The sequence below is a fragment of the Mesoplodon mirus genome (genome assembly GCF_964341445.2).
Source record: "Mesoplodon mirus genome assembly, chromosome: 4".
Taxonomy (NCBI): Eukaryota; Metazoa; Chordata; class Mammalia; order Artiodactyla; family Ziphiidae; genus Mesoplodon; species Mesoplodon mirus.
In genome coordinates this window covers 146,658,694-146,681,496 of record NC_138979.1, presented here as the reverse complement: position 1 = coordinate 146,681,496, position 22,803 = coordinate 146,658,694, and the positions used below count along the sequence as shown (strand labels likewise).

General features: G+C 43.0%; 1 protein-coding gene across 1 annotated transcript in view; it reads right to left on the bottom strand.

Annotated features, from left to right (window-relative positions):
* The window catches only part of DAAM1 (dishevelled associated activator of morphogenesis 1), a 176,084-nt gene that overhangs the window by 74,097 nt on the left and 79,184 nt on the right, over window positions 1–22,803 (bottom strand). Inside the window, exon 3 of the mRNA XM_082617433.1 lies at window positions 18,233–18,322. Within this exon, the coding sequence (XP_082473559.1) occupies window positions 18,233–18,322 (90 nt within the window). The remainder of the gene's footprint in view (window positions 1–18,232; window positions 18,323–22,803) is intronic.

Below are 22,803 nucleotides of genomic sequence, written 5' to 3'. Positions count from 1 at the left end.
TTTATAGAATACTAGGCAGAAAGGGCCAGACAGGTCAAAATATTTTATTCTATTAGGTATGTCTCCATGATGTGTGTGGCATCTAATAAACTCAAGTGAATGATAGGAAACAGATGACAATGTGTGTGAGACCAGGTCCAAGGAACAGGGAAGGAAGAGCAGGTAGGATGGAAGATGGAAAAATATGTTGCAGAAGGCCTTGCTAATGACTTCTGCTAACTTTCCCTTCTAGCTCAATAGTAGTATAATTAGCATCTTCTTGAAAGATGGCCATGATGAAGTATGGTACAGCCAGCTTCTTCTGTAAAGGGCCTGATCATACATATTTTAGGCTTTATAGACCAGTCTGTTGCAACTACTCAGTTCAACTCTGCCCTTGTACAGCGTGAAAGCAGCTATAGATAACACTTAAAGAGTGAGCCCTGCCATGTTTCAGTAACACTTTATTACAAAAACAGGTTATTGGCCAGATTTGACCCATGAGCCATAGTTTGCCAAACCCTGTGCTATATTAAGCTTGGCTCTCAAGAGAGCGGGAGTACATCAAAATTCTTACTTGGACACCAACTATTTTCCATGCTTTCTCCTCTCCTTGAAGCCACTCTATGTCCAATAGCCCCAATTAAAAGTTAGGATGAACACATAAGTGTGTGGAACTTGCCCAGTAATGTGCATTTTTGCAAGAGAAGGAGCAGGACCTGCCATGCCTGAAAAGTCTACCTTCTTACCAAGCTCGCTGCTTCCTGAAATCTCATTTTTAAAAACAGCACAGAATCATTAGGTCCTTTAAATCCTGATATTTGCCTCCAACTCTTTCCCTCTTGTTCTTCTTTCATCGGGAAGAGAAAACCCTGTAGGGTCCACAAACCTGAACTCCCGAGACAGTAGCTTTACTCAGTCCTTCCAGCATTTACCTCTGACCCCTAGCAGTGGGCTGAAACTATATCCTATAACCGAAGTTCGCCAAAGGCAGGCAGTTGGTTTCAAAAAATACTTCCTATGTTGTCACATTTCAAGATAGTCATGTGGTTCCTGGGACTGCCAAGCCTGGTTACATTTTTTGGCCACTGCCACAATTACACATCAAGTGCATCTGCTGCCCAAATCCGGTTGGGCCCACACAAGGACTGATTACAGAACAGCATCTACTGCATCTGCCAGGAAATCCAACACCCCCTCCTAAGCCTAGAATGTCAGTCATTTTCTGGAAAGACTGGAGGGTGATTCGCAATAACAATGGCTTTCACATTTAGCATTTAGAATCACAGAAGAAGAGCAAACTTCCTTCCCCATTTTTCCTAATGCTACAAAACATCTGTATGTTTTTAAGGCAAGCCATCATGGAATTAGATAGCTAGGTCTTTGACCCTAGAGACACCCTAGTTTGAGTTTCTCCTCACAGGGATCCCTTATAGAAGGTCATCGGCAAGTGATCGATCATATGTTCTCTGAAAGAAGGCTTCAAGGGTCCACAATTGTTTGGAACCAGCGCTCTCACCAACTGTCAGAAAATTCACTTCATAACTGAATTGACAGATGTCTTCTTGTAACTTCAAGAACTTGTTGGCCTTAGTTTTGCCCTTGGGAGCTACATGGAATAAGTCTAATTTCTCCTATGAACAATAACCCAGCAAATATAGAAATGATTTGAATAAAGCTATGATGTTCTCCCAAAGTCATCTCCTAACCAGGCCAAAAATTCTCCACTGACTGAATAGCAAATGTTTATCTTCCTCAATTCATAAATAAATCTCAAATTTTCCATAAGGTCATCACACCCTCATGTCTACTACTTGAAAAAATAACCCCAATACATCCATCTGAATTCCTATGAAAGGGCTCTTCTCACATGCTTGTCGGTGATGTTCAACTCTACATGGTCTCTACTGAGAGGGCACTGGGAAGATATCCGACCAGAATGTCTCTCCAAGGGGAAACAGAACAAGTTCTCGCTTTCCTGATGGTCCACAAAGAATAACATTTATGATTTAGAATAAAAGATACATGAAACAGAGGTCAACATGGATAGTCCTTATTTTATCAAGCATACATATTTTAACAAAGTTAGACATAAACTCAATAGTAAAATTGGGTTTCTTTCTATAAGATTGAAGACACTTTATCTCTAAAACATAAATATAAGTTAACAGAAATGGAATAGAACCTAGGCTCACTAGCCGCCAAGAAACTTTAGGGAAGTTTAGGCTCCTTTAGGGTACTGTTTTTCAGGTCTCTGGATTATACATCTGCTGTCCCTATTCCCCGCCTGTACGTGCATCCCTTCAAACATCATAGGAGCTTCTTCCATGTATGAAGCCTGACACCTCTTCTGACCTCCTGAGCTCTGCTTTTCCCTATACAATGCATGTTTTCTCATAGAGGGCTTCCCACTATCATACAATGTACTCATTTAAAATTTGATAAAAGATCTCAGATTACTTAAAATAAGGTAGCCCCTCAGTTCTCCCTGAGTTAAAATTCTGTACTGATAAAGGATAATTTTTTTAAAGGTAAAATTATGGCATGAACTCAGGTCAAAGATTTTGTTGAACTCATTAATAAATGAGAGAGAACCAGTAAGATGTTACAACAGTTCAAAAGAAAATTCAAAGAGCAAAGATATGTATGAACATTGGTTTACAAATAGAGGCAAAACTGGTCAATACAGCAATAATCAATTGCATCAGACACAAGTTACTTCAATGGACAAGAATCATTTGTGTTGCTATCAGTTGTTTTTAAACAATTTGCAGATTTGTTAAGTAGCTCAAAGACAGTGAAAAGTGGAGATCACTCTGAAGAGTGCTATAGACAGAACATTCAGCAATTTTTTTCTGGCATTTCAATATAACTACAGTTTAGCAAAATAAAATATGTATGACTAGTCCTGCCTGGTTGAAGAGGACGCAGTCTACAAAGGTGTTAAGGTGGAAGCCAAGCTGTATGACTAACACCTTGCCCCAGACTCTCACACCTAAATGACACAAATGCTCAGGCTTGCCCAAAGCTTTTGCTGAAGAACACCTACCCCATCCTGACCACTTCACCTCAATTCTACCTGTTTCCGTTGCCTTGTCTAGTCTGTGTGGCATGGTTTCTATTTGTGCATCCACTGAGACTATTCTACTCTATCCCCCTTATACCCACAGATGCACCTGGTCGTCTATCCTCCCCAGAAATTTGCTGGGCAAATAGCTGGAGTACTTCTAAGAGACTTCTTGTACTGCTCACCAAAAAAAGCAGTGAACTCAATGAGTTTAGACCCTCTCCCCACCTCCCCTAACCCCACCCCCAGCCAGAAAGAAAACTACACTTGACCACTGTTCCCTTAAAAAAAAAAAAATCAGGCTTCTTGTGCTACTTCTCAGCTAGTTATCATTTTTGGTCTCCCCAAAATCACCTACATCAGAAAAGCAAGAAAAGAGTGCCACTTTAAAGACATCTAGTCTCTCTGTGGGAACCCCAGCAGTGAAGCAAAGAGTAACAATGTGACTCTGAGAGTAAAGAAGCCAGCTGCATTTCTTAAACAGCTCAGAGGCCCAGCCTGTTTCAACACCCTCTTCTTTCCTGAAAAAGCCTTGGCTGACTTTACAGAATTGAAATCTTAAAAGTCATATGCTACAGGATCCTGGGGGAAAATGCATTTCATGTGCTAATATAGTTAAGAAAATAGCTACAATCCTTACCTAGAACTAAAAGCTGAGACTTTACAGTCCACTTTCGAAACTACAAGACATGTATTTTATTTATTTTAATAAGTCACTTCTTTGGCAAAGCACTTCACGGCACGGAATATGACTGGAGCCTAAACATCTCAATCAGTGTAACTCCAACATCTGAAGCCAATTTTAGATGACAAGTTCCCTTCATTTTCACAGCAAAGAAAAAGAAACAGGCTCCAATTATTATTTTCAGAAATGATACAAGCCCACATCCCCCTGTTGCCTATGACACAAAGGTGTGTAATGACATAAAACAAATTACTTCTATGTAGCTTGTTAAGAGTCAAGTCTTTGACCCATGTGTCATCTGGGAGTGCTACAGACCCAGGTACAATTTAGTCCAGCTGGTTGGTAAATTAACATGTTTGGACACACATCACTAAACCCTCACGCAGTGTGGAAATCCAATCAGTGGTGTCAATGGCCTTTGTTGCCTCACATCTTGCTACCAGATTCGCTACCAGACCAGCCTTTCAGAATGTTGTAAAGCGGGTTTTGATGTTCTGTAACCTGCTCTTGGGAAAACAATCAAAGTGTGTTTATGATTTGCAATATAGTGCTTAACACGAGGCCATAAAGAGAAGACTTTGGAAAATAGTAATTAAACTATGAAGAGAATCAGGGGAAACAGTGGGCCTGTAACGGCATATTCCATTCAGGGAAGCATTCTCAGGATGCCTGTGAAAAATGCTATGGCAGGGTTAACTGTCCCCTAGAAGGAGAGTCATAACCATATTTCTGATTTTAAGCCATCGTTGGCTCTACAGAATACTACTGAATTAATGACAGCATTTTTGGCAAAAGAAAGAAAAAAGAAAAGCATCAGTTGGAAGATGTCACTGTCTCAGAAATGTCTAAATGTGAGAACGTGGGGGAGTACATCTTAGAAACCGAGGAAACATAAACTGCTTTTCCTGACATACGGGGACCGATGAAAGGATGCCATCTTAAGACTGCTCCAGTCTAATGCTGTTCCATAGTGCACTGAAGAATAACAAGAGAATTTAAGACACTAATTTAAAGTTGGTATTCTTTGGTAGACTTTCTACTGTACCCCGTTTCTAGTTCCACACATTACTTGGTTCCCGGAGTGTAAGGAATCTGGAGAACTCTGCATAGAAGTTATTAGTGGCACATTCTAACTTATGCTGGAAGCTCAAAGCTTCTTCCTACTTCCCAAAAGGGAAAGGCTCTGAAATGCACCAACCGTAATGTGGATTCAATAACATTAGGTGTGCTAGAGCTATTAGTGAAAAGAATGAAATGAATATATATAGAAAAAACTCAGGAAAAGTGGCTTTTTTCCTTCTTTGATCTCTCTTACAAAGTGGATACTTCCTTCTCCTGATGTCTTTCATAAACCTATCTCCTGAAGACGGTGAAGTCAGGCAGGCTTTGGGTGGTCTTTTTATGAAAGTAAGTGCCATAGCATCTAGAGAATCTGAGAGAACCAGGGAGAGATGCAAAGGCAAGAAGCATGGAATGTGATACTTATGTACAACCATAATCTAGGCGCAAGAGTAGCCTTCAAGGGCAAAGGAGGGTAAATATCTGCTACAAATGCCACATTCTCCCACCATGTGTCAGGGCAGACAGTGCTATTCAAATACCACACTATTTGTACTGAGATCCTTCACAGCCTCCAAATGCTTCTCACAGTGCTCCAGGCTTCAACCCCTAGTTGTTTAGAGTTAGTAATCAAGATAAATCTTATGCCATCTCTGCTTGGAGTTATTCATAGTGCACTCCGTTAACCAGGGAAGGAAGCCACAGTCCAAAGGAAAACTGAAACAAAGGATGTGCATTGGTCTGGAATGTCTCATGAGCTACATGTTCCTGGGCTGGTGATAACTGGAACGGGCAGACAGTCCTGAATTCTCATATGTGAACTACAGTGATACTCCTTTCCAGAGATATAGTGATAGCTGAGAACACTCATTTAATGTGCAGTTCTACACATGCAGGTTGCAGAATTTTGGAAATGCAATGGAGCTGTGCCTATGGGCTTCAACACACAGGCAAGGGGCTCAAAGGGCCTCACAGAGTTGCATTTGGAACCTTGGTCCACAATAGTACTGTTGACAAGTACTCTATGGCAAAGACTGAGAGCTCCAAGATTGTCATGTACTCTAAACTCTACAATCAACACCTGATGGAATCTGTCCTGTAGCCGAGCTGTCAAAAGGAATCTGCTTAAGAATTAAGATTTGGAAGCCAAAGATAGGCGCTCTGCGGTAGCTGAGAACGACTGCCGTCCCGGGGCCTCCATTCAAACCCACAGCTCCAAGTCTCTTCCAGTGACTGGAACCGAAGCAGGAGTGTTCTCCTCACAGTGGGGCACCAATGCAGGCATGAGTGACAAGTACAGAGTGAAAGCTGTGGTGTCTGCTTCTCTAGCCCCCATTCCAGAGGGGAAAATAGAGCTCCACGGGACACACAACCCCCATACTCCCCATGACTCCGTATTAATTGGTTTGTCCAACTAAGATAACTTTCTTTGTCTCAGCTATATATTGCTTATTTATTTTTATTGTTCTTTGAAAGACTATAAGCGAACGTAAAACACAGGGTCATTCTGTTCCACCCTGATGTTCCCTAATTAGAGGGGGGGCTTCCCTGGTGGCGCAGTGGTTGAGAGTCCGCCTGCCGATTCAGGGGACACGGGTTTGTGCCCCGGTCCGGGAAGATTCCACATGCCGCGGAGTGGCTGGGCCCGTGAGCCATGGCCACTGAGCCTGTGCGTCCGGAGCCTGTGCTCCGCAACGGGAGAGGCCACAACAGTGAGAGGCCCGCGTACCGCAAGAAAAAAAAAGAGAGGTGGCATCCACAAAGCAGATGCATGGAGGATGGACAGACAGTTACTCAACATCTGAAGGAATCAAGGAGTACAAGAAAGGGGAGAGGCTTTCATAATTTGTATAAAGAGATGACTGAGATAAAGGTGCTCTGGTTAGAGGAGAAGAAAGAGACCAATTGTGTGCTTTTCCAGCCACCGCCAACATGCCTGTTTGTGCAGACGTGCCGATTCTGCACCTGCACTTTAGTCACCCACCAGGGAGGTGGCGGATACCTCAGAGGAACTTCCTGTGTTTGGTGATGGCATATATCAGTCAAAAGCTGGCTAAAGATGGAAACACAGTTTGCCTGGGTCTGGACCTGAGGGTGCAAAGAGGTCTAGAGGAGAGGAAAAATGAACCACACACAGAGCAGTTTCCTTTGTAGTCAAACCAAATAAACATAATGCTGAGTGAATTGTCCATTTTTATGTACTTGTAACATTTTGTACTTTAGTCCAGCTTTAAAGATATTTGAATGGAACGCTTTCATTTTCTAAACCTTGGGTTTTTCTGTTTTAAATGAAATGTTTACTTCCTATTCCAGGAATTTTTACTTTAATTTGATCGGTTAAGGTATATGGGAGAAAACTGAAGAACTTTAATGACAGTGTCCTGTACCTGAAACATTCAAACTTATATAAAATGATTGATCAGGGCAACCAGACACTTGTTCCATCCCCTCAGACAATACCAAGCCCTCAGATGGTTGGCAACTAATTCACTGCAGGTATAAACTATTACAATGACTTTGGAGAGCATTTAAAGGTAAAAATGTTCAAACCAAATGACCCAGTAATTACATGTCTAGGTGCCTATCCTAGAGAAATTCTTGAACACATATACAAGGATGTTCACTGCAATTTTTTTTAAATAATGAAAACTTGGAAATAGACATTATCCAAAGGCGGGATAAAAATAATTAAACTGTGGCATGTTCATATAATGGAACATTATATCATAGTTAAAATGAAGAGATACCATATATCGTCTATGAATATACACATTCAGAGTAAGATAATATACATATGGGCAAAGAAAAAAAAAACACATATCACCTTCAGAATAGAGGTCACCTTTCGGCTTCAACTATACTTATAATGTTTTATTTCTTAAAAATCCATGGTGAGTATGATAAAATGTTAGCATTTGTTAAATGTGGGTGTTTCTTACATTCTGTACTTTTTTGTGTACATAAAAATTTCACACAGAAAAAATAATCAACCAGGAAATACTAGTTTATTGCATGATTGAGTAGACAGTTATCAGAAGTTTGTTAGTTTTTTTAGAAATTTTAGAGAATGCCAATTTATTGGAACCCAGAATGTCCACTCGGGTAATTAGGTTTAAGACTCCTAACAATAGCAGCCACTGTGAAAAACAGCACGGAGGCTTCTCAGAAAACTAAAAAGAGAACTACCATATGACCCAGCAATTCCACTCCTGGGTATATATCCAAAAAAACCAAAAACACTAATTTGAAAAGATACATGCACCCCAATGTTCATAGCCACATTATTTACAATTGCTAAGATATGGAAGCAACCCAAGTGTCCTTCGACAGATGAATGGATAAAGAAGTTGTGGTACATATACACAATGTAATACTACTCAGCCATAAAAATAATGAAATTTTGCCATTTGCAGCAACATGAATGGACTTGGAGGGCATTATGCTAAGTGAAATAAGTCAGACAGAGAAGACAAATACTGTATGATATCACTTATACATGGAATCTAAAAAATACAACAAACTAGTGAATATAACAAAAAAGCAGCAGACTCACAGATAAAGAGAACAAATTAGTGGTTACCAGTGGGGAGAGGGGCCAGGTGGGGTAAGAGAGTAAGAGGTACAAACTACTAGGTATAAAATAACCTACAAGGATATATTGTACAACACAGGGAATATAGCCAATATTTTATAATAACTATAAATGGAGTATAATCTTTAAAAATTTTGAATCACTATATTGTACACCTGTAACTTCTGTAGTATTGTACATCAGCTATACTTCAATAAAAAGACTCCTAACAATAACAGTATCTGCAACTGTGTTGAAACGTTCTGTTATTATTTCCTCAACACTGACATTTTGTTTTTTTAGCTTAATTTTAGAAATCATACAGCTAGAATGCACTATTGGATTACAATGCTGCAACTTTGAACAAGTTTTCTGGCTGAGAAGAGAACCTGTAAACCCAGTTCATTTTGACCTAGTAAGTTACTCATTTGTGAAAATTGACTTGTTTAATGGAACATCTTTGTGTTGGTCTAAAAATATTCTTTAATTGTCTTATTTTGAAAACTGAAGATATTTATCAACCACTTACCTTTCCTAGGCCACAAAGAAGGAATTTTAATGTTGTTTGCAAACCCAATGAAGTAAGCATCTCCACGGGCTGCCATGGGAAGCAGGGACTGAGTGCTGCAGTGGCACGTGGGTGAAAGGAAGAAAGAAGTGGACTGGAGTCTGACTTCCTCTTGGCCTCCATCATCCAAGACGTAAATTAAGGGTGCTCCTGAAATCAGATTCAGAGCTCTACCCAGAAGTTAAGGGACTGCCCGTTGACTACTATTGCCCTAGAACTGTTGAATTAAATGGGGCCCCTTTTTACCAATTTCTGATGCTCACAATAAAGGCTTTCTTGGTTTCTTCCCTTATTTTACACAATGTATCCTCCCATCTTACTATTTCCCCTCTGAAATGTCCTGTGAACAACTAAGGGAAAGGTGCTTTTGAAACACTACTGTTCTGAGAAAATCAGGTATCATTATTTACCAATATGGAGCTGAATCCCAGGCTAGCATGAATGTGAACAAGCAGAAACTCAGTCCATACCACTGTTTCAATTGTCACCATCACTGACATTACCAGTGATCACAGCTAACACTGACATGTCCCAAGTTCTCTGACAACTTCAAAATCATATTTTCTCAGTTTTCACAACAAGCTTATGAAATTGACCTCATTGTACAGATGAGAAGAGAGAAATGAGAGGGGTTAAGAAATACGTCCCAGGTCACACAGCTAGAGAATCAATGGGGTATCCTGCCTTCTCAGCTTACCCTTTGGATGGCCTTTGACTATGCAAAGTCTTTCTCATAGCTATTACTCGGCTTCTATTTATCTTAGAAAAAATAGTGTCAGACACATTACACTACAGTTTAGAACAACTGTGAGGGACAAACATAATTTAGGAAACCTGCAGGCAGATCCATTAATGGAAAGACATTTGGAGACAATCCACCCCAAGGGGAGGTTCTCTCACTGGCAGTATCTCAAGCCTGAAAAACAGAGAACTCTACAGAACCGGAGTATAACACCCCAACAGAAGAATCCAGAAGACGTCCGCTCACTTCACCAAGCACCAAATAAGAAAGGTAGATATGTTTTGGTTCATTCTATGGGCAAGTTTGCTCACTGCTTCTTCATTAATGAAGCTGAGTCAACATTAATGAAAACAAAAACTGTGAGTTCAGGACCACCTGGACCCTCCATGGCAGGGGTGGCAGTAGGTACAGCTGGAATGATAGAATTGGTAACACTGGGAGGAAAAAATGCCCCCAAACTGGTATTATTAAACAAAGGGATTATAGGAAGAGGAGGCAAATAGATATTAATGAACCAACTGCCCCCTTTTTAAAAAAAATAAATTTATTTTACTTATTTATTTTTGGCTGCATTGGGTCTTCATTGCTGCACGCGGGCTTTCTCTAGTTGCGGCGAGCGGGGGCTACTCTTCGTTGCAGCGCGTGGGCTTCTTATTGCAGTGGCTTCTCTTGTTGTGGAGCACGGGCTCTAGAGCGCAGGCTCAGTAGTTGTGGCTCACGGGCTTAGCTGCTCTGCGGCATGGGGGGTCTTCCCGGACCAGGGCTCGAACCCGTGACCCCTGCATTGGCAGGCAGGTTCTTAACCACTGCGCCATGCAGGGAAGCCCCGGGAAGCCCCCAACTGCCCTTTATTGGGGTACAACTTTGGTTTAAGGGCTGCCAGAGGCAGAGAATCCTCAAATTTTGTACTCCAATTCTAAAATCTGGTGCTCATTTTGATAGCACTGGCTTTTGTAACAAAAAGAAAATAAAGACAGAAAATGGGTCACTGGCTATGAGATTATGCTACTTAGCAGGAAAAGGGCCATGAGAAACATGCCTTTAGTGGATTTCTGGGCAGAAAGCTGAGGCCATCTCATCAGGTCCAAGAATCACCAAGTTTTCACAGTTACTGCTTAAAGAGATCAATGGTATTGAAAAACTCTGGGTGGTTTACAGATTCACCTTTGTTTTAATCCTCCCATGGAAGAGTAAATAGAGAAAGTAAAGGGCCCCTGAGCTAAAGAAAAAAAAAATGCTAGGGTTGTCTCTACAGCACAAGCACTGGTTGCATTTTAAATACTATTTATTTTTCCTCCTAATTTCAAAGAGCAATATGTGGTGGCTTTGTAATGTTCAAGTTGGCTAGACTGAACCAACTTGCCTACATACTTTCTTGTATCTTTCTGCGTAGGGTGAGCCACAAGAGACATTCAAGGGAGACGCGGAGGGTGACAATGAAGCAGCAGCCATTTTGTAGTCCATAGGCATTGTTCTTTACCTGCTGGCTCACCTCACTGGTGTGGAACAACAGGCAGGTTTGCAACCGCTCCACCTTCCCCTGGATCCTCCTCCAGCTTCTCCCGGGGTGTGTGTGTGTGTGTGAGTGTGTGTGTGTGCGCGTGCATTGAGCTCCATGACTAATGGCTCAGGCTTCTGAAGGACACCCACTCCAGGGTCAGGCAGTGAGAACTACCACAGGTTACAGTCTGTCCCTGTGGGCTCCAGCCTGTCCTTGCTCCATCCCCACTTTACATCCACCCTCCTTCCCAACTGCCTATTCCAGGGACATGAAGCAAAGATAGTAGCTTTAGGGGGAGTGCTTAGCTAGCGTGCATGATTATATAAGGGTTAATCTCTTTGCTTTGTGTGTGTGTTTCCCCCAGTAGTCCTGCTTTTCTGACTGAAACTGACAGATATAAAATATACTCTACACATTTTTTAAAAGAGCAATTTTATTTTTATAATCAGAAAAAAACAAAACAATCTTATCCCAAGGTAGGATGGAGAACAATGCACTGTGGAAAATTTGGGAAGTATTTGTATAAAGAAAAAAATGTAAACCACTCACAATCCCACCAAACAATGGTTTCTGTCTGCCTACTTCTATATCTACTCTTGGCAAACTTTTGATCGTACTGATTATACAGTTTTACATCTTTTTCTAAACCTTATCATTACATGCTGAGCAGTTTCCCATGTCATCAAAATTTCTTTGAAAGCATGACTTTTCAGTGGGAGCAAGATACTGTTCTGGTTGTGTACGATAATACAACCATCCCCCTTTAAATCGTTTACCATCACTGGCTTTCAGAGACAACACTGCAAAGAACACCTCACACATAGTTCTTTGCCTGCATCTTTTATCATTTCCATGCGATCGACTCCTGGAAGACGCATGTTTCAGGCTCTGGGTACGTATGATCAAATGGTTTTGGCCACCATCTTTAGGTCCATCAGCATCTCATACTTAGGCCAATGTTCAAAATATTTATCAACAGTGTAACACGGGCATCAGTGAATCAGAACGAATGATGCAATATGGGAACAGGGTCCTGGTGTCCCCTGCTTGTCATGCCAGGAGTTAACCCTTGAGTCCCTGAATCATGAAGGAAGACTGGTGGTCCCTTGGGGGAAAGGTCAGATTGTCAGGGCAGTTTTTATTGGAAGGGCTTGAGGCAGCTGCTCTTTACCACTGGAATTGGCAATATTTTGACAGATACCACAGTTTCACTGGGGTATGCACACCCAGTGAACAGACCGAGTTGGTGTTTTCACCTGACTTCTCTGGGCTGAACAAACCTCAGTTATTTCAGTCTTCCCTTCAGTGTCTTCATGTTTCAAAAGTTTAAGCCTCTCTACAGATTTCCTAACAAGCCCTAGAAATTGTAAATTGTTTAGTAAAGATCAGATTACCCAACAGTCTAAACTTGACCTTTTAAGCATTGGCAAAAAGGAAAAAGAACAAAGTACAAATCAAGAGGGAAAGTGTACAGCATATGTGAACATAGCTCAGCTGCTGGAAAAGGAGCCCATTTCTAGATGATGGCATGAAAGCATGACGACAACAACAGGTCCCTCGCTGGCATAGCCCCGGGAGGGGTCACAGTGGTGAAGGAACGAACTGCTGTCTCCAACACACACACACACACACACACCCCGCCCCCAGAGCTTGGAGGCTCCTTCCTCTGTGCCCCAGAGCCTGTCTGCTTACCCTAGTATGGAGCTCATGGAAAGACTTGTCAGTTATTTGATTTTATCTGCTTCCTCTACCTGCACCATCCACTCCAGGAAATTTGACTTACTTGTTTAATCATCCTCAGAATCTAGCCAATAGTCTGCCCCCAGAGAAGGTACTCAGTACACGTCGGGGTGAATCACACACCAACTAGTCCTTTACCAACTGCATTGCTTCATTGACTGAAGCACCAGATCCGTAAAGCTTGTTGTTTTTTTACTGCTTCAATCTGGGATTAAACACACATCCTCATCTCTCACAGCCAGGGAACATGCAGACAAGGCAGCGAGTTTCAGAGCCTGGAGATACCCATTATCCTCCAGCTACTGTGCTTCCCTCATCTGTTCTTCAGAGAAGTAGAAGGGGAAAGACAGCCCGATCTCACTTCTAATCTTTTTTATGCCTGCCACATTTTGTAACCCCTTAGCACTTAGGAGCACAAAGGCCAACTGGAATCCATTATCAGGGTGAAAACTCAATGACAGCAGACCAAACCAGGTATTTCTAAAGAAGTCTAGAAATACAGTTATGGATATCTAGTTTCCTCCCTTTTACTGGCTCCCTCTCCCAAATCTCGACATCTAGCAAAGTGGGCACCTGAAAACCTAGTGCTCACTCTACTGCATATTCAAACAACTACAGTAACGAAGGAAGAGGAGACCTAACTCCTCCTCCCTCTTCCCTTCCCATTAGGAGACTCTGAACAACCAGAGGATTAATGTATCAACATCCCACTTCCTTGTTGTCCAGCTGGTTTGTCTGACAGTCGTGTAGAAGACTGATGGTTCCTTTTGTCTCTAATTCCACTACTTGAGCATATGTTCCTTTAAATCCCTGTTTTGATCAAACCACTTCCTCCCCACGCTCCAAACACAGGAGGGCCTTGACTCTCCAGGATCTAAAAGATCCTGATGACCATTCACCATACATCTTTTTGTGTTTGTGGTGAAGGAGAATTCCTTCTTGTGGAGAGGAGTGGGGAGGTGATCCAATTAGGATATGCAAACCAAATAAAGGGAGTGAATGAAAGGTATCAGGAGAATTTTCAGCCACTTTTCCTAGATGTCTTCAGAACATGCCTATCACCAGATCAGCACTTCCCACAAAGCTTAACGGCTCAACTGCAGCCAGGTTAGACAAGATTCTAGAGTGATTTAGTTAAACTAGAGTCAAAACAAACTCAGCAGCAGAGTAAAAACTCACCTTCTCCAAAGCAGACCTCAAAAGATACAGAAATGGGGACTTCCCTGGTGGCACAGTGGTTAAGACCCCATGCTCCCAATGCAGGGGGCCCGGGTTCGATCGCTGCTCTGGGAACTAGATCCCACATGTATGCCGCAACTAAGAGTTCACAGGCCACAACTAAGGAGCCCTCCTGCCACAACTAAGGAGCCCATGTACAGCAACTAAGGAGCCTGCAAGCCACAACTAGACCTGATGCAACCAAATATATATATATATATATATATATATATAAAAGATACAGAAATGTAATATGGAGAATCTAGAGCCATTTACTTAAGCCTTGGCTTAGGGATCAGAAATGGAAGGAGGAAAAATTAGGTGCAGTCATCAAATTCTGATCTTTGCCTCAAATATCTGATGTTACTACAGCTAACAGCTTCTAACCGCATTCACTGACTTTGTGAACTCTGAAGCTCATGGAGGGGGAACAAGTATTTTCTGGACACTTACAAGGACTGGTTAAGTGACACAACTATTGCAACTGCTCCTGTGAAGAAGTGTGATTAAAGAAGCTTTCTGCCTGTGCTGATAAGATTGCTGTTGCCATAACATAGCTCGTACTACGCTATCTTAGTTTCTCCTCTCTGAAGACCTACTCCTTATTTTTCCCAGGGTTTAAAAATCATGTTAACAATAAGCAAATACAGCATGGCCAGATGCCTTTCGTGGTCAGATGGTTCATTGTTTAAAAGGCTTCAGTTTAAAATCCAAAAGATTGTTAACAGATGCAGTTTCTGGCTGAAGACTGGGAAAAACCTCACTTAAACAAAAGAGCATGTTGTGATTGGAACTAAAAAGGGAATTACCTTTAAAGATAAGAACCACAAACATTTCCTATTTGAAAATACCCCCAGCCCCACCAACAGAACCTTTTTTCGGACCTTTTGTAAAAGTTGAAAAAATTGACAGCGGATGGCTGCATAGGACAAACCACGGCTGACCAACCAGCTCAGTCATTTTTACAGATTTGTTTGGACTTTCAAGGCTGTGACATCCATCTCCTGCTCTCCCCCGGATTACTCAATTAGGCAAAATTCCAATTAATTTCTTTCCAATTCTTTTAGCCCCAGAAATACTTTTGCAGTTTTCATTTTGGCTCTGGAAATGGGTTTTCAACCAGAGGACTCAGATAGAGCCGTTTGAGAAATGAACACAGAGCTTGATAAGCAGATAGCCACTGCTGGGACTCAAGTCTCTACTGGATGGAAAAGAGCCACTTGGCCAAAGAAGGCCTGGCCCCATCTTCAGTTCCCAGCCCCGTTTGTCTCCACAACTGCTGTGCACTTTTACATAGAAAGCCTGCTTTTCACCAACTCTGTTTCTGTTGGCGTTCGTGGGCCCTTACTCTATGGCTTCACTATGTGTGAGAACATCTATGATGCCCTGGGTTCTAATCTTGAAAGATGGAAAGTCTGAAGGAGCCATAGGGGTGTAGCTTTCCCTCGGCCTGAGAAATAGATGTGGTCAGGCTTGCTGGTGACATGTCTGATTTGAAAAGGTTACTCAAGAGATGGTCCAAGGAAAACAATCTGTTCTCGGCGTTAAGGACAGCCACCACGGGTTTCCTTCGGAGAATGGGCAACCTGTCCTGAAGGAGATTACCTTCTCGGAAGAGAGGCAAACATCGTGCCCTTTTCGTGCTTAGGATTTTGTGTTCTCTTGTTCATTGTGCTATTTCCCGATTTATTACGGGGCCCCAAAGGGTCAGTTTCAGACCAAAGGCACAGCATAGTTTTAACAGTCTGAGAAGCTCTAATCAAGAAAATCCTTAGTCAAGCCATTTTAATGTGAGGCAGATCTATAAACCCATGGGATTCCCCAAAGAGTTAAGATGGCTTTCCCACTCAGCCACACCACTGCTAAGTCATAAAAGGAATCCAAGCTGCTGGAATGAAGCTAGCAGGAGAACTGCATTTCCAAAGATCTGTGCAATCCGGCCAGGTACTCGCAGGAAGAGCCCATCCGTCAGGAAATGGGATTTTGAGGCCAGTGGCCACAACCATATCCATCCTCCTACAAAAAGCCAGCCCGCCACGCACACAGGAGACAAGGTTTGCAAGGGGATTTGATAGGCCTGGAAATTGAAAAATGAGCAGCAGCTGTGAGCCTGAGGTCATTACTATCCTCCAGGGTTTGCCTTTTCTAATCTAAGGGGCAGTAGTTTCCATGATTAACTTTCAATTGTCGTCAAGGGTGTAATAAAATCTGGGAAAGAAGAAAACTTTCCCTTCGGTAAGCTGCTCCCATTTTCCTGCCCTTTCCTTTCCTCTAGTGCATATTCTCAATCCCCTCTTCATGTTGTTTCCTAATTTTGAGCAAAAAAATCTGCGCTCGGATGAGCCAAAACAGACAATGTCCTGTGTGTACTTAGGCACTTAAGGACTTTTCTTTCTCAGTTCTAGGGGCCAGGTCTTGAAGACAGCTGCAGGAGAAGTTCTCTTGTTTTCAAGACCATACACTACCATCACTTTCAGAACAGGACATGACACATTTTTATTTTCATTTTAAAATTCTTTCATTTTAAAATCTGTTTCCTGAGCCATTGACCATCAGTTCCACAGAAGAGAGGTTTTCTAGGTGGTAACATGTGAACAGAGAGAAAGAGGAGAAAAGGTTATGCTCATTCACAAACACATCTTACTGGTTACCACGGGGTTAGGAACCCTTAATGCTCCAACTTGATCTGATCTGATAGTGGCTCAGAAATCATCTTGAAAGGCTATAGCTGGACATGTCTCTCAGCAAAGGCCCCCCCGGAACCAAACCCCACATGTGGTTTTATCAAGTACAATGGCTCAGGTGGAAAACTAAATGTGCTTTAGATTGTTTGAGAGTTCAGTATAACACTCATGACAACTCAGTGGTTCATTCATCCTACCTTTGCTTCCAAGTATCGGATGCTGGAAAAGCTTATAAAGCCTGGTGGGAAAGGGGCACACGCAGGCTCGCTGCTGGAGAGATGCTCCCGGGCAGGGGGCATGCCAATTACACAAGGCGGCAAAGGGTGGGGGGCAGCCATGGGGGTAAATGGAGGTCCCCAAATGCATCCTAGTCCCCTAAGAAAAGGTTTCCCTGGCTGACACCGTGTCTTGACAAGATACTGGATTGTTATATTTTGTTCCTGTTTCCCTGCTTCCAGAGGTTAGTAATTGAGTGCCCACTCCTGTTGGAGAGGTAACATTTTTCTTAGGTGCTAGCCCTGACCTTCCCACTTCCCTGTCCTGATTTAAGTCTCTCCTAGAACAGGAGGAAAAGTGGCAAAAGGTGGCCATGAACAGAACTGGTTCCAAAAATGGGTGAGAGAACAGTCTAAGAATTTGCCACAGGGGTTTAAAAGATGGCAGAGTGAGCTTTACTGAAGGAGGTACAGTCCATAGGGTGATGCGTAGTGCTAGGGTAGGGAATAGTTAGTTTTTTATGCTGCCCCCGATACCCTTTCTCTCCTCCTCCAAAGGTACTAGAACCCCCTGCTTTTATGTGTGGATGACTGCCCAGAATGAGACTGCATTCCTGGCAGGGAAGTGTGGCCATGTATCTAACAGTGCGATGTGAGGGGAATTCAGGTCTGTAACTCCTGGACGTGGCCCTAAGAGTGGGGGCGTGGGGAGCCTGTGCCTCCCCCTTTCCTCCACCCCTAGTCTGGAATGTGAAATGGCTGCAGAGCCACCCCACAGCACGAGGACGGGCCACACCTTAGAGACGGCGAAATGGAAAGTTGTTAGAAGGGAGTCACAGAGGGCTGTGAAAACTACAATTGTGAAACCACAGTGTTAGTTCTCACCTACCTACACACAAACTTTCATGTAAAGGACAAGGGAAAAACACTTCAGTCTTCTGTAAGCTGATGTTATTTTGGGTCTCATTTACACAGCGTTATGAATAATGGTGTGAGGTGTGCGGGGTGCAATGAAGTGTTGATAAAAACAACATCCAAGGAGCTGGCCCTTTACTGCATGTAGCACTGAGGCCACAACAGGACACATTCAATCTGGTTTTTACCTCATAAAGAGCTGCCTGAATTCTGGTGGTGAAATGGGAGAGCAAAGGGCATCCAAAATGATCATTTTCCAGTTAACCATAATCATAATGAATAGCTTACCTTTTTCTTGCTACAGTATATTTGCCATTTTTTCTCTGCTGGAAGTGCAAACATGGCTTCCCTGTGTTTGTCTGTGAGGTCAAGTTCATCCTGAGAAGAAAAATAATAATAATTATTTCACAGATTAAATGTTATTCCTATAAGGGAAGTTATCAGCACTATCAGGGTGAGAAAACAACACCAACACATATTTAAATGAACTTGGGAAAAACCAAGAAGCTAAGTATAGGTGTATGTTACCAGCACTAAGAAAGCAGGTCCTTGGCCTGGGGCTAGGCACCAAGCACAGTGAGAGGGACAGGCACAGCCCTACATTTACCGAAGGGTAGAGAAAGGGGGCTGAACACAGGCAGAACTGTTCTGGGCCACCTTGTACTGCTGCAGAGGGTCCATCGAGCATTAAAGCCTTTAAAGCTCCAGAGCTTGGAAGGATTTAATCGTATTGCAGATGAGGGTTTGGGAAGGATGGCTCCACAAACACTGACTAGCGGGATGGGCCCTGAGGGACATGACGAGAGGGGTGGAGGAACAGAACCAAAGGCTGGGATATGGTAATGGATTGGAGTGTTCGCGGGGGACACTGACCAGCTTAGCTGAAGCACTGGGTTTAGGCAAAGAATCATCAGACGAAAGGTTTGAGCGGTAAGGAGTGACTTGTTTGTGGAAAATAAATGCCCGATTAAGGAGCTTATTTTCTTGACCAAGAAGAGCCACTGAAGGTTCTGAGCAAGGGAGTGACATCTGCATCCCCATAAGCATCATCAATATGTATTAGGTACTTTAAGTGTCAAGCCTTGTGCAGGCATTTTCTCACTTAGCTCTCACAACAACCCTAAGAGTTCCACTCATGATTACATCCTTGTTGTAATAACACCTGTTGTAATACAGCTGGGGGAAATTATGGCACAAGGTTGGGTAAGTAAACGCCTCAGAGACCGCACACCTGGTAAATGATGGGGCTGGGGTTTCGGCCTGGAGCCACCTGACTCCAGAGCCCAGACTCAGCCTCTCAGATCAGGGTCTGGAACATTAATATTCTAGTGGTGTGCAGCTGAGACTGGACACTAACGGAAAGCAATTTATGAGCATCCATAACTAATGAACAACAATGGGATAATGACTGTAAAGTGCATAGAGAACAGTTCTTGGCATTTGATAACTCAATCCATGGTCAACATTATTATTGGTATTGAGTGTCTGGTACATTTTTATCCCTACAGGGCAAGTTCAGTCTAGTTAAGGGCAGCAGATGGATGGGTGTGAGACATATTTTAAATTGCTATAAATTAAGGCACAATAATAAGGTTCAAATATCTGAGGCGTACAATGCCTTTGGGGTGTATCTGCAGCTCTTCCACTCGTGAACAACGGCCTCCCATCTTATACTCCTACCTTCACTGGGTCATCAAGTCCTATCATTTCTTCCTTGAAAACTCTCACAATTTTTCCCTTTGTTTTGTTTCCAATGAAACTACCCAAACGTATGTCCTAATCACCTCTCCTTTGGCTCTGGCACCAGCCTTCCCACTGTTCCTCCTTGCCCTTTCCATCCTTCCTACAGCATGGCCACAGATACATTACAGCAGCGGTTCTCAGACTTGAGTGAGGGACAGAATCACCTGGAAGGCTCCTTACATCACGGATCGCCCAGCGTTGAGGACTGAGCAGGTGGGAGGAAGTGCAAAATGTCATTAGTTCCACACTGCCTGCAAAATTAATTATACATCCCTCAGCCTGTCTTTTGAGGTCTTCTATTTATAACCCCAACTTAATTTACCAGGCTTGCTTCTGGTTATCCCCTTATGCCCTATCCTGTTAACACCCGCACCTCCAGAGCCTAGCCACGGAAGGTCTGACACATGCTGTCTGCCAGAGGAAATTCTTCATCTCATTAAGCCTCTGCTTCCTCACCTCCAGGATGGGCGTGTCATTTCTCTGGCAGGGCTGGATGAAGATTTGCAACATCAACTCAGCAGGTACTAATGCCTGGCACAGGCAGGGGCAACCTACTGCAGTTAGTTCTCTCATCATTTAAATACAAATCAGGAGCTATTTTCTTTTAAGAGCAAGGTAAACAGTTAAGTCACTAAAACACACACCCACACACTATTACACCCTAACTACAAGAAATTAGTTAAGAATTTCAACAATGGAAAACCAGGGGAGGAATAAAAAATATTTACAGAAAATTGCATTATAAGGGAACATGTTAAAAATGTTAAAATTTTGCCGTGCAACCATCATATATGTGAAGTAATTATTTTTCTTCCTTTCTTCTTTTTAATTTCCTGTAAGTTACACCTGCTCTCACGTATTAATGAATGGGGGGACAATGGTGACATAAATCACTTCCCAACAATTAGGGTTTTCTGGGGGTGGGGGTCAGGTCAGTTATGCAAAGAGCTTGATGATATGGTGCTTAATCTGGGGAAAGGATTGTAATTTGTGAGAGAGAACAGTGCTATTAATACTGCCTCCTTTACTACACTTCAGCACTGTTTTTCCTAACTGAAAAGAGGTGTGAAGAAATGTGTAAATCCTAAAAACCTAGAAATTCACAGCAAAGAGGATTAATATTACCATATTTTGCTGTTAGAAACCTCCTGCTTCTGCTGAGACACAGAAATGACCAAGTTTGAATTGAGAGGACTCAGTTGAACTAGGACTTAAGGGCAGATGAGATGGTTCCATGCAAGGAGAGAATTTCCATAAAATAAAAAAATTAAAAACTGCTATAGAGGGGCTTCCCTGGTGGTGCAGTGGTTGAGAGTCCGCCTGCCGATGCAGGGGACACGGGTTCGTGCCCTGGTCCGGGAAGATCCCACGTGCCGCGGAGCGGCTGGGCCCGTGAGCCATGGCCGCCGAGCCTGCGCGTCCGGAGCCCGTGCTCCACAACGGGAGAGGCCACAACAGTGAGAGGCCCGCGTACCGCAAAAAACCCAAAAAAAACCCCCCAAAAAACTGCTATAGGTCCTCTGGATATAATTTGGGATTATAGTAAGAAAATGTGAAGGAATACATGGGTAGTGATAATAGTAATAGCTAACAATTATTGAGCACTTTCTGTGTGCTTAATAGTAGCATTTTATATGGATTAATCTAGTTTATCCTCACAATAATCCTATAAAGTGGGCAATATTACCCCACTTTCCGGGAAGCTGAATCAGAGAGACTAAACAGCCTGCCCAAGGTAACAAAGCTAGTAAATGGTGGAGGAGGAACTTGAGGCTAGACTGTCTGGGTCCAGAGCCATGTTCTTAACCACTAGCCTATTATTCTATTGATCATTCAACAGGTGGGTAGAACCATGACACTGATGCTAATAGGAAAATGCATGCATGAGCTGCACTCATGGCCTGCTGGGCCTGCTGACTGTCTGTTCACACGAAGAGGAGGATTCTGTTGTCAGACATCCCTGAGTTCCAGGTCTGGCTCTTATGGATTATGTAACCTTCAACAAGTGACTTAACCTCTGAACTTCAATTTCTTCACCTCAAAAATGAGAATAATATATATCTGATAGCCTTCTCTCAAGCAACCAAATTCATGCAACCAAAACATTTTTTGAGTGTCTACTAAATGTTAGGCATTGTAGATGCAGGGGGTAGAAAGGTATCACAGAGCTCATGTGCTCGAGGCTGCAGAAGGGAAATCAAATAATCACACAGTCCGAGGAACGATCACACGGAGCTGAGCTGTGAGAACCCACTTACTGTGGGGAGAGGTGGGGCCGTGAAGGCTGTGAGTGAACTGAAGGGAGACCTGAGAAATGAATAGGCATTAAATAGGTAAAAAGCACTGCAGACAGTGAGTGAACAGCAGCCTTGCAGGCCACTGTGAACTTTGGTCTTTATCTTGAGAGCAATCAGAGGTCACTGGTAGATCTGAGCAAGGAGAGTGACACAGATTAAGTAATAATTGGGAGTGCCTAGGCACAATGCCCAGAGTGTAATGAGACCCCCCATCCCTCCATTCCAAGAGTATCTCTGCTCTGACTCATTCCGTTTTAATAATATGGCTGAAACAAGCATGCAAGATTCTAAGAGACTATCACACAGCCTTAGAGATCAATCAACACCTACTCGATGTCCTACCCATTCCAGAACCGTGTCCAGACATTACAAAGGATGCAAAGATGAATAACAGACCTGGATCTCATGGAATTCAGATTCTAGTTAGGAAGACAAGATGACAGAAGGCTTCGACAGCTCCTCTCCTTAGGATAAAGTCCAAATTCCTTAGCTGGTAGGTAGGGGCCTTCAGGGTATGGCCTTTGCTGACTTGCCCCACCTTGCTGCCCCGGCTGTCACCTCCTCCTCCCCATCCCCTCCCCTCCCCTCCTCTACCACCAGCAGCCACCTTTCAGCACGTGGGATCAAAAGTTGCCCATTTCTGAATCTTCTGCACATGCTGTTCCCTTTTCCCAGAGAGCCCTTCCCACCATGTCTAAGAATCAATCCTGTTTATTTAAGCTTTTTCAAGGGATCTGCTAATCCCCCCAGGCAGCCTACCCTGACTTTCCTGGGGTGGGCAGCCCCTCTCTGCTCTCCTAACCTTACGGCATTTATCAC